A 12,628-nucleotide genomic window follows, 5' to 3' on the forward strand; every position below is an offset into this window, starting at 1 on the left:
TGACAAGCTGTTTTACTATAGTTTACGACAGAAAAGTTCTCATTTGGCCATCTTCTTTTAATCTAGGCCTTTTTAAACCAGTAGCCTCTTAATGTCATTTCCATGGCATGATTTATGCACGTGATGTATGCAAATGTTCTATATTAGTTTATGTTTACGTGGCGGATATCGCGCTCTCTCACTCTCTTGTTAACATCTTTATTCTTGTGCTACATGACAAAAGCTTTTTTAGTCCTCGTGTAGCTTTTTTAGTCCTTTTTTTCACAAAAGCTTTTTTAGTCCTCGTGTATGAGATTTAAGGTTTGCGACTCTGCTTAAGTCTGTTCTGAAATGAAAGCGTCAGGCTTGATGTCATTCGCTATGGTTTTTAATGACGTGCGACTGGCATTGACAGGTAAGAATTCGATCTAACTGCTTACACTGCAGACACGAGGACACGGATCCAACTCATTTCCGATAAATTTCCACATGTAAACAAGGCCTGATCTGATTTGAATAAATTGGAATCCATGTGATTTTTTCCTGCTTACACGTACACAAGCCATATCTGATCTGTGCCACATGGGAGAAATAAAATCGGAATTGAGTCACATAAGCTGTGCAGTGTAAATGCAGCCCAAGTATCTGCCCAATAAATAAATACAAGAATTTTAAGGGCAAAATAACAAAGAAATTTGTTTAATCCCCAAAAAATAAAGAAATAATTAAATAAATCAATAGATAGATGGAGGTAAGGAGAACAAAAAAATCTCACTAGCTATAACACGGGTGCCCAAACTCGGTCCTGGAGGGCCGATGTCCTGCAAAGTTTAGTTCCAACCCCAATCAGACACCTGGGCTAGCTAATCAAGCTCTTACTAGGCTTTCTAGAATCATCCTTGCAGGTGTGTTGAGGCAAGTTGAATCTAAAATCTGCAGGACACCAGCCCAACAGGACTAAGTTTGGACACCCCTCGCCTATTAGAACTAATATTGGTGACTAAATAGTCACAAAGCCCCTGGAAAGGCACATAAAAAAAATTATATATATTCTTCAGATCATGGCACAATCCAATAGCATAGACATGCCTTTAAAAAAAAAATTCTTAAATGTGGCCTTACCTAATGTTGTCTTTTTAAAAAAATAATGGTTAACTGTGTGAGCACCAGTATGACTGTAAAAGTATTGATTTGGTATTGTAAAAACTCAAACAATTCCCAACCAATTGCCAAATAACTTTGCAGATCTTTAACCGTCACAAACAGAAAAAGGTAATATCCAAAACATCTAGTGGGGCACTTTTTGAATTCTTTCTAAGAGCAGTCCACTAAAAGATCCTGATAATATAACTGTGAAAACCAGCAGTTATAACTTTTTGTTAAAGACTGTAGTGTCAACAAATAGAGCAAATACTGAGAACAGAAATAAAGCCAAGGAACACAACCTAAATTATTTATTAGAACAAATCCCCTTAGTTCCCCAAAGAGCATGATCTATTTTCGTGAGCCAGAAATTAGCTCCTCATTTGAATGAAACCAAAGGAAATTTGTTTGTGCATCTCTGCTAGACACCTCTACTGACCTTGTAGCATTTATATATCGCTGGAACAGAGGAAAATGGCTGAGATGAGCTCTGCCTGTAGGCGATGGGCTCCTGCGTGGGAAACAGCTCTGTCTGCTTTCTTCTCATATTAAATTAGCTTCTAGTTCAGCGAGACTGACCTTTTGGAATTTATAATTTAGTAGCTCATGAAAGACTCCGCACACGCACAAGATGTCTGTTGCACTTTTTTTTGGCATAAAATAAAACTATCAAAAACTTGGATGATGGTAATGTTCACAGATTGTACTCTAACCTTAACATGAAAGCATTAGCATGAGCGCTGCAATTTCCTGTTCCTGTATGGCATTTTATTTGAAAGAGAAACAAGAGGTGCTAGTGAAAAAAGGGTGATACAAGGTTAGGGCTCGATTAACAATAATAAAAAAGAAAAAAGAAATTTGAGAACAGTCAAATGTGTTGAATACTGGCTAAAATTCTGCTAGAAATACAAAAATAATGTAATGTAATGTGTTTATATAGCGTATATATAGTGTATGGCCATACACCCAAAGTGATGCACAATCATAAATGGGGTGGTCTCTCCACACTACCACCAGTGTGCAGCATCCACTTGGATGAAGCGACAGCAGCCGCAGGACAACGGCACCAGTGCACTTACCACACACCAGCTATAGAAGGAGTGTAGAGACAGTGACAGAGCCAATTCTATGGAAGAGGATGATTGGGAGGCTATGATGGGTAAGAGCCGATTGAGGGAATTTGGCCAGGACATTTGGAAATTTTGGCCAGGTTACACCCTTACTTTTTACGAGAAGTGCTATGGGATTTTTAATGACCCCAGAGAGTCAGGACCTCAGTTTAATCTGAATGACAGTGCTGAATGAAAGTGTCCCTTCACTACTGGGGCATAAAGACTCACAAAGACTGCAGGTTGAGTGCTTCCTGCTGGCCTCATTAACACCACTTCCAAAAATAGGAAGGTCCCAGTTTTACTTATTTTAGGTGAGCTGGTAATGATTAAAACTTTAATATATTGTAATATTATTATAGACTTAGAAATAATTTTATTTAATTAGGTTTTTATTTTAACATATTTATTTCTTTATTTGTTTTTGTCATTTCAGTGGTTGTTTTAGATATATCTACATATATCACCTTGGTATTTGATCTTAATGATTTTTAATATGTAGTCATGAGTTATTTTAGTAGCACATTAAACTGCAGTATAATATAATAGCTTTTACTAATAGTCTTAACTTATTGTCAGTTTTCAATTTTCATTCAATTAATTGAATAATTTGTTTTTTTATTAATGTTTTTAAACATTTATAATCTATCTATATACTTGTATCTATAGACGGAACTTTTGAAAACCTTTGCTGTATACTGCCTAAAATTATGATGTGATTGTAAAGATTGACTGATTTTAGAAGTGTTATTGAATACTTAATCATAAATTATTTTAGTAGCACAGTGAGTATATTAATTAAAATACAGTATACTAACTTTTACTAATTTGTTGTCAATTTTTCACTTTTAATTTTAACTTTAGTTATGTTTTAGTCGTTTTCAGTAGTTTTTATATAGTTTTGCCTTCTTTCATATAGTTTTGCCTCAGAATCGGTGCGACCAGTAAACAGCCAGTCCATATTGGCAGCAGCTGGTGCGCAGGCAATGATGTCATAGAGATGCTCTATTTATTCATTCATTCATTTATTTTCTTTTCGCCTTAGTCCCTTTATTAATCAGGGAACGCCACAATAAATTAAATGGCCTACTTATCTAGAATATGTTTTACGCAGCGGATCCCCTTCCAGCTGCAAGTGCAACCCGTCACTGGGAAACACCCATACACTACGATCAATTTAGCATACCCAATTTACCTACAGTGCATGGGAAAATGGAACACCCAATGGAAACCCATGCAAACATGGGGAGAGCATGCAAACTCCACACAGAAATGCCAACTGACCCAGTTGAGGCTCTAACCAGTGACCTTCTTGCTGTGAGGCATCAGCGCTACCCACTTTGCCACCACGCCGGCCCTACTCTATGTTTACTTTAATAATATTTTTCTTAAATTAAGATTTTTCAAACTAATTTCAAATCAATTTTAAGTAAAGCTCTTATAAATTAGGGTTCTATTATTAAGGAAAACATACATTTGTACATTACGTGCATTACAGTTCTTAGAAAGAAAATCACAATTAGCAAAAATCGACAGGTCATAAATCTAAAAAAATATCAGAAATCAAAATAATTGAAATCGGCGCATATCTGTTTTTCTTCTAGCCTAAATAAAACCAATAAAATTTTATCCAGAAGAAATATTATTATAGGAATTACTGTGAAAAATCCTTGCTTGTTTGGTAAATATTTAAAAAAAGACAAAATGTACAGGAGGGCGAATCATTTTGAATTGAACTGTATATCCTCATAAGGCATTGATTAGTCAGTACCTGATCTGCAGGTTGGCTTCACTGCGCACCCGCAGAACTTCTTTCCCTTTGAGCTCCAGCTCCTTGGTTAGTGTGCTGATGGTCTCATTGAGCGAGTGGATTTCATGGTCCAGATCAGCGATGCGGTTCTTCCTGCAGCTCACCTCCTGCCTCAGGTCAGAGATACGACCCAAAAGGTCCTGCTCCTGCGCACGGCAAACCAGCAAAATATTGGAGATATCGACTCAAACAGATGGATGACTGTGTGCACAAACAACGCAGCTGATGCAGTTTTCATAATTTCATCGCCTTGGAATGATTCGCTTAAAAAAGCATTAGAAGATTTTGTGCCAAGGGCTTTCAAAATATGCATATAGGTCACATTAAAAGAGATTCAATTGTGCTGAAGTATTAACTGAAGTGAAACGAACATGAGAGAGTGAGACCGCCAGTGTGTATTAGCCCAGACAGACAGAGAGGGAGATTATAAATCAAATATGAAAAATGGGAAAGGGGTGTAAGTCACGGTAAGAGCTCTCCCATAATTCACAATTCACTACCTCATACTTTATTCATCGAGGTTATTCTTCAAATTTCTCTAAAGTGCAGCTTAGCTCGGAGACATTTTTATATTGGCCTGACACTTCGCTTCACCTCCCATTCAGACTCAAGTCTCTTTATTGTGACTAAACCATAACTGTGGGCACCAAAGTGGCATCTGCTTTTATTCAGACAGCAAGCAAATTCCTGGCCCTCAGCATAAATAGATGTACATCAAACTGAGAGATTCTGGGTATCTATAAGTGGTCATGTTTATGGAAAATGTATATTCTTATTGTCATATTTAAAGAGGTCCTATTTTCACCTTTGGTTTGAGGATAAAAAGATCTATGGTTTATCAATGTTGAAAAAGGACCGCACTCTTATGGAAAGGGGGAGGGGTCAGCAGCTCATTTGCATTTAAAGAGATGGCATGGTCAAAAAAGGGCATTCACATCATGGTGGGATAAATGATTTATGAGATTTTAGGGCTAAAACTTTATAGCAATTATACACCTAAAAAATTATATTAAATCTTGTAAAAAAAAAAAGAATAATATGACAAATTTTAAGAGATAATTTATACAAAAAAAAAAAAAACTAAGATTATTTTCATCTTTATGTCATTCCAAAAATGTATGACTTTCCTTCCTCTTTTAACATATAAAGAATACATTTTGCAAGATGTTGAGATCCAGATAATGATGGACTCAAATGATGACAATGTAAGGACAGATTTAAACAGATTTAATGAGGTGTAGGTGATGTCAGCTAGTTCAAAATGCAACTGCTAGAGTGCTTTCTAGAACAAAGAAATATGATTGCATTACTCCACTTCTTTCATCGTTGCATTGGCTCCCTATTAAATATCATAATAATTTAAAAAAAATTATTGACTACCTACAAAGCCCTGAACGGCTTAGCTCCCCGTTACTTGTGGAGGCTCCTGGTGTATTATAGCCACTTACGTCCACTATGCTCAATTAATTCTTGACAACAATTATTACCAGTATATCAATTGTAGGCGGTAGATCTTTCTCATATCTGGCACCTAACTATAGAACAGCCTTCCTAGCACAGTTCAGGAAGCAGACACACTCTGTCAATTCAAAACTAGATTAAAGACATATCTCTTTGGATTAGCATACACATAAAACACAAATGCAAATCTCAAGATCTCCCTCGAATTCATTCATGTATTCATATTCCTCCAGCTGATTCCTTTGTTTATCGGGGGTTGCAATAGCAGAATGAACCACCAACTATTCCATCATATGTTTTATGCAGCGGATGCCCTCCCACCCGCAACACAATACTAAGAAACACCAAAAAGTATACTATGGCCAATTTAGTTTATTCAATTCAACTATAGGGCATGTCTTTAGACTGTGGGGGAAACCGAAGCACCTGAAGGAAACCCACTCGAGCACAGGGAGAACATGCAACAAGCAAACTCCACACAGAAATGCCAACTGGCCCAGCCAGCACTCGAACCAGTGATCTTCTTGCTGTGAGCCAACAGTGCTAACCACTGAGCCACCATGCCACCCTACCCTGAATTATGCTAGGAAAGAGGGGGAAGAAGTGGGGTGGATGAGGGATTCTTCAGAGCGAAGATGACTAAGGTAAAGAAATCGGGTTATTTATATATGTTTTGGATTCATCTGAAAATCATGAGATAATTAATGTGGGACCAGTCATGATCAATCATAAGCACGTGATCCCCTTGAAATTAGCTTATAAATAAACTTCACTTATTTCTAGGGATGCATTAATATATTACATTTTCTCAATAAGTTTGCTAAACATGTTAAAATATTATATGTTTTCCATTTGTAGTACAAAAATTCAAAGTTTTAGCTGTTCAAACGAAAAAATAAAAATGCTCTGTGGCTGAAACTTCAAGATAACAGTGATGTATATCATGTTTTGCAGCCTTTGTAGTTTTGTTTAGGCTCAAATAAATGTCCTTATCTGAAAAGCTTCTTACTAAATGCAAATAGAGAAATTTGAGGCATCACCAGTAACCAGATGCAAATGAAAGCCAGAGCAAAACTGAATCAAATATCTCTCTAACAAAGAGTAACAAAGACAAAAACATCTAAAAATGTAACAAAGAGACTACATTCATAACCAGGTTTGTATAGTGAAAAGGAAAGACTCACATGTTCTTTGCAGCGATCAATGGTGTCGTCCAGCTCTCGTTTGGCAGCGTTGTTCTCCTTCAAGTGGACTTGTCTGAGGTGTTCAATGGCAGTGGCGTGGAGATGATTGAGCTCCGACCGCAGAGAAGCTACAAACAAACAATATAGTGCAAATGAATATTTATGTCTTAATTTGATCATTAATCAGTAACTCCTCAAGCGATGTGACAGGCAAATAAAAAAATGTTATTAAATATGTTAATAAAAAAATGTTATTGGTTTTAGAGTGAAGCTTGTTTTCAGGTTATTAAATGCAGATCTATTTTAATAAATCACATCATTTTAAATGGAACAAAAATATTATAATATCCCGCAAAAAAGACCAGTATTATAGTCGTCGTACAAACCAAATACTTCAACACACTTAGTTTCTTGCATTAAAGTGATCGTTCATGCAAAAAAATGAAAATAATTTACTCACTATTTACTCTCACTCAAATTGTTCCAAATTGTTCGTTTTTTCATCTTAAAAACCGCTCCATTTCCACATTATCGTTTTAATTCTTTCTGTCATCTACACTAAAATGACTGAAAATGCTTTTGGTCAGTACTGCACATACACACAGATGTAAGATGCCTGTACCTGCATCCTATCTGCCTTCCATTTATTTACTTTCCGTCTCTTTGAAACATTGCAGCAAAATGTCGAAGAAACAATAGCTCACATTCTATGTCCTTTGAAGAGAGGAAATGTGGAGCATTTACACACTGACATTAATCTTTAATAAAGCTTTCAAAATAGACAACATCCAAAACATCTGCTTTACAATGTTGTCCACCCTATTAGCTGAATTGGTCACATGATTGCGTCACATGACTAAAATGCGTCATCATTTTCGAAAAACACATATATCACTTGCACTTGTACTATGCTGGAAAAGTTGGCGGTTCACTCCACTGTGGTGAGTCCTGATGAATAAAGGGACTAAGTCGAAAAAAAAAATGAATGAATGAATGAATGAATTAACTATGAATAGAAAACCCTAAAGTGCATGTGGCATTAACTATACCATACATTCATGCACAGGATTAAACAGTGACCGAACCACTCATTTTATTTGCATATCAGAGTGACATCACAGTGAAACATCATGTGTTTTATTGTATTTAAAATTATTTCCTATTATGTCTTATATTATGATTGTGAAATATGTAAATTAGTATATTTATATACTAATTTACATATATTTAGTATATATATATATATATATATATATATATATATATATATATATATATATATATATATATAAAATAAAATCTGCACATTTTGTTTATTTTTTAAATGTGTTTATATTTATGGCATTTTGAATTAGAAAAGTGGCAGTTTTATTTATTTAATACATGGAAAATGTATTTAGAACACATGGAAAGTGTTTTTTATTACAGAAAACAAGTGTGTTGAGTCTATTTGGCTCATTCATAACTCAAATGGCTATGCCTGTCTATGCAATACAGGAAAATTGTACACAAACCTACATATTAGTCAAACATTTTTAAGTGTACTACTTTAAATTGTTACTTAAAAATGTATTATTAGGCTAAGGCCAAACGGCATCTTAGGCCCTGTTTACACTAATATGTTTTACGCATAAGTTTTGCTACAGTATTGCCTTCTTTCCACACTACCCAGGAGTTTTCAAGCCCTGAAAACAGAGATTTTTGAAAATGCTGCTGCTTCGTGTTTGTGTGGATTGGGGAAAACAGAGACATCTGAAAACAGAGGCGTGGCTGCAGACATTCGCATCTGATTGGGGCTTTTTCCCAAATATCAAGTGCACAAATTTCAGTCTTGCATCCTCTTTATAAGTTCAGACTGCGCAAGTTTGAAATAGAAAACAAACTTCCAAGGACAAGTCGGGTAAAAGCAGCGTAGGCTACTTTATAACCTCATTTGCATCACCCTTGCTATGTTGTTTCACTTAATCTTAGCAATAAAATGAAAACATGATTTAAGTAACTGCCTATTTTTATTTTGATATTAACAACTTAACAGACGGAAGAAATGTTGAGGCGTCGTGTTGCTACATATTTATATGACCATCATCTTCCTTGTATGCATATTTATAACAGAACGGAGCCTACAACATTACTGCCTCCTTTCATTTTCATTGAAAAATATGAAACATACCCTGTCTCTTTTGCTGAATTTCAGTTTTAATAATCAATAATGGCCATTATAAAAGTGTAAAGTACAAAAGGTTTATACAATATAGGAAATAAAGGCAAGCAATCAGTCAATTTGCAGAATCAGTGTACAAAGTTACATAAATTAATATAACTTATCTTTGCGCTCAGCCAAAACACATTAACTGAGAACAAGTAATACAATTAAAAAGATCATTAGATATAGACAAGATTAATTAAATATTACGTTTAACAACTATAGTGAGATGAAATTCATTGAAAGATTCTTGATGAACTGTCTGACCTGCGCTGCTCTCACCCGGGGAGGTGTGCTCAAAGCACCCGCTGACTGCCTGGAGCTCAGACGTGCACATATGCTGCAGCACATGCAAGAGTATGTGTGTGGTCACATGATGTGTGTTTTCAGAGGTGTAGTGAGGACGGAGATCTGTTCAGAAACTCCGTTTTAAAACTAAAATGTATTAGTGTAAACAGGGCTTGAGTATGGATGGACAGCCAAAACAGAGAGAAAAATATGTGTTTTTAAATGGAAGCGTGTTAGTGTGGACATGGCCTCAAACAGGTTTGGACCAAGTGGAGAATGAGAACATGATGATAGAATTTACATTTGTTGTGTGTGAATTATCCCTTTAAGATCCTACTAAGCGCCTAATTAAAGCCGTAACAGCTCTAGGGTAGTGACCAAAAGGTTGTAGGTTTAAATCCCTGCAGCAACTGATCTTTGAACTATTATCATCAAACCCTTCAGCAAAAAAAAAGATCTCCTTTGTAATAAGTGCTCTGTGAGTCGCTTTAGGATAAAAGTGGCAGTGAAAATGACTGTTTACTTACATGATAACAGTGCATATGAATACACTACAAGACTTTAATGACCGCATAAAGGCTGTAATCTCGTAGGCCGGAGTTAATGTGAGCGAATGACTCACCCAGCATGGCTTTGCCTTCATCTTCCAGCTCAAAGCGCAGCGTCTGCAGCTCCTGGTCCGATTGCTGTTGGAGTATATCCAGAGTCTGTCTGTGGGCTTCTCTCAAAGCGTGCAACTCTTCCCTCTGTTCCTGTTTCAGACGGTCCTCCAGCTCCTACATGCACACGCACAGAAGGAAAATAAAGAGATCCACATACACAAGCACATGCATAAAACAAAAGAGCGAATTTGCATCTGAAAACAACGGGATGCAGTGAGAACAAAAGGTGTCATTGAGAAAACTCACATTTATTTAAGGAAATAACAGAGCTTGCAAAGCCGTGAAATAACCAGTGTTAGAGTTTTTGTTAAGCAAAGAGGTTTCAAATGGTGTTTTCCTACTGTCATCCCACCAAGAGTACATTTTGTTGTGAATATTAGAAAAAAATATATATTATACACATACAGTGGGGGAAATAAGTATTCAAAGAAAATCAAGCTGTGGAATGGCCCAGCCAATCACCTGACTTTAATCCAATAGAGAATACTAAATAAAGATCAAATTTGATAGACGAGACCCACAGAAGAATCAAGATTTTTACACTCTGTTGAAGTCTATGAAAAACTCACACCTGAGCAATGCATGCAATGCATGAGAGGTCCCTTTAAGCTGCCATCATTAAAAAAGTTTTATATAAAATACATTTCAGTACTTTCTCCTTGTGTCATTCCATTGTTATTCATAACTCCTTTTTTAATATTTTTTTTGTTTTCTTTTGTTTTTATGTTTGTATTGCTAAAACATATATGATAAACCAATAGTAGATTATGTCAACTCTGCTGTTGTGAAATTCCAGTGAATTTCTCATGAAGTTATACAAAACATATGATATACATATGAAATATTATGATGAAAAAAATAAATAAATAAAAATAATAATTATATATATATATATATATATATATATATATATATATATATATATATATATATATATATATATATATATATATATATATGATGAAAATGCATTAAATTCTATAAACACCATGTGGTATCTGGTTTGAGGTTAGCATCTTGAGCTGAAGCACAAAATGGTGGAAAATGTCTCTATTATTTTAAACTCTGTTAGTGTTTTAAAAGGCATAACAATGAGTTAAATAACAAATAGTAGCACAATCAAATGCTCTAATTCCTGAGATATGGGTTGGCAAACAAACAAAACATATTTTTAAAAACCTGGAATCCAATTAAGCTTTATATTAGTGATGCTGACCTGTAACTCTTTGGCTGGTTTGGCATACATCGAGTTGTGGAGCCTACACACTTCTCTGTAAATTGTTGTTTAATTATATTTAATCAATTATTTTTCTTATGCTTTCTTGAAATATTTTATATAATGTTGTGTCTGACATTCTGTGTATTGTGAAATGGCCTTTGTACTCTTTCTGTTGTAGTTAAGGTTATTGTTTATATGCCAAAAACAATTAAAATATATATACACAAAATGCTCCAATTCACATTTTTTCATTCATTTATTTTCTTTTCAGCTTGGTCCTTTTATTAATCAAGGGTCGCCACAGTGGAATGAACCGCCAACTTATCCAGCATATGTTTTACGGAGCGGATGCCCTTCCAGCTGCAAACATCCATACACACTCATTCACACACATACACTACGAACAATATAGCTTACCAAATTTACTGTAAATTACACATTTGTTGTACTGTATACAATTCCGGTTCATACACACACACACACACACACACACACACACACAAACACAATATACAGTATAACCAGTATAGATACATATGTATACTATCCAGTATAGACAATATTTTAGGAAGGGAATCATCACATTAGCATTAGCGCCGCCTTCACATCAAACAGCTGCGTTAAGCCACTTTGGGCAGAATTAACCAAAGAAATGTGGGAAGAAGAAAAGGAATTAAGAGGATTTTCAAAACAGCAGGTTAGTAAGTAATTAGACGATGGCGTACAGTATCACCTAAATACGAAATCATGCCGTTTCAGTGTCAACACTCCGCCATTTCATGAATCATTTATCCATGCCACCCCACATCTGGGAGGAACGAGAGGACATTTACACAGTCCACCCACAAAGACACTCCAACATGCAGCGCCAACAACCACATTCAAGGGCTGACATAAAAGAACGGAGATGAAAGCGACTATTAATGTTTTTTTCATTACTCGGTAATCCGAAATGTGGCCAAATCAGCTTAAAGAAGCTTCTTTCTTGGCCGCAGCACCAGGGAGGCTGCATGAGCGAGAAAAGCCTTTTAGACTGAGCATGGTGTGTCTTCTTTAAATGTCTGGGCTTGCGATCTTAAAATATTCTTAGTCCTGAAATGAAACAGCTGCAGTTTCCTGGAGGAGAATCGTGTTTTTTTATATATATAAAAATGTGTTTTAGGAGTAGATGGCAGACAAAGGAGGACAAAAGAAGGTTAATTTACCATATGGATGTCATGCACAGTGGAGATTCTCAGTGTGAGGTGATAATGCAGGGGTGACAAATCCAGAGAGTAAAGCAAACAGACATGAACTATGAAGGGGGAAGAGGAGACAATGAAGGTGATCATCAGTACAGGATGACAAATCATGCACACAACTGTTCAAAAAGTTTGAGCTCAGTAAGGTTTTAGATGCACTAAATCGATCCTAGGTGAAAATGATCATGAAAATGTTTAATTTCCAATAAATAATGTTCTTTTAAACTATATATGCGTTAAATGATCTTCATCGTGTTTTAGAATAGTACAAAATATTTTTAGTTCAAAAATGTGCACACTATAGAATTATTACTGAACAATCATGTGAC

At 35.6% G+C, this 12,628-nt stretch overlaps 1 protein-coding gene across 8 annotated transcripts in view; it reads right to left on the reverse strand.

Annotated features, from left to right (window-relative positions):
* Nucleotides 1-12,628, reverse strand: part of fam184aa (family with sequence similarity 184 member Aa) — a 73,541-nt gene that overhangs the window by 11,547 nt on the left and 49,366 nt on the right. For 4 of the 8 annotated variants that reach the window (XR_015512518.1, XR_015512520.1, XR_015512519.1 and 1 more), the window contains exons 11-14: nucleotides 12,264-12,352; nucleotides 9,800-9,953; nucleotides 6,687-6,814; nucleotides 4,003-4,187 (exon numbers count right to left, since the gene is read on the reverse strand). Coding sequence is in view for 2 of the 8 variants with exons in the window: in XM_087288911.1 (XP_087145037.1) it covers nucleotides 4,003-4,187; nucleotides 6,687-6,814; nucleotides 9,800-9,953 (467 nt within the window). In the remaining 6 variants the exon portion in view is untranslated. The remainder of the gene's footprint in view (nucleotides 1-4,002; nucleotides 4,188-6,686; nucleotides 6,815-9,799; nucleotides 9,954-12,263; nucleotides 12,353-12,628) is intronic. The other 4 variants (XR_015512516.1, XR_015512517.1, XM_087288911.1 and 1 more) reach the window with 1 other exon arrangement.

The sequence above is a fragment of the Danio rerio genome, chromosome 17 (genome assembly GCF_052040795.2).
Source record: "Danio rerio strain M-AB ecotype USA chromosome 17, GRCz13ab, whole genome shotgun sequence".
In the NCBI taxonomy this organism is placed as follows: Eukaryota; Metazoa; Chordata; class Actinopteri; order Cypriniformes; family Danionidae; genus Danio; species Danio rerio.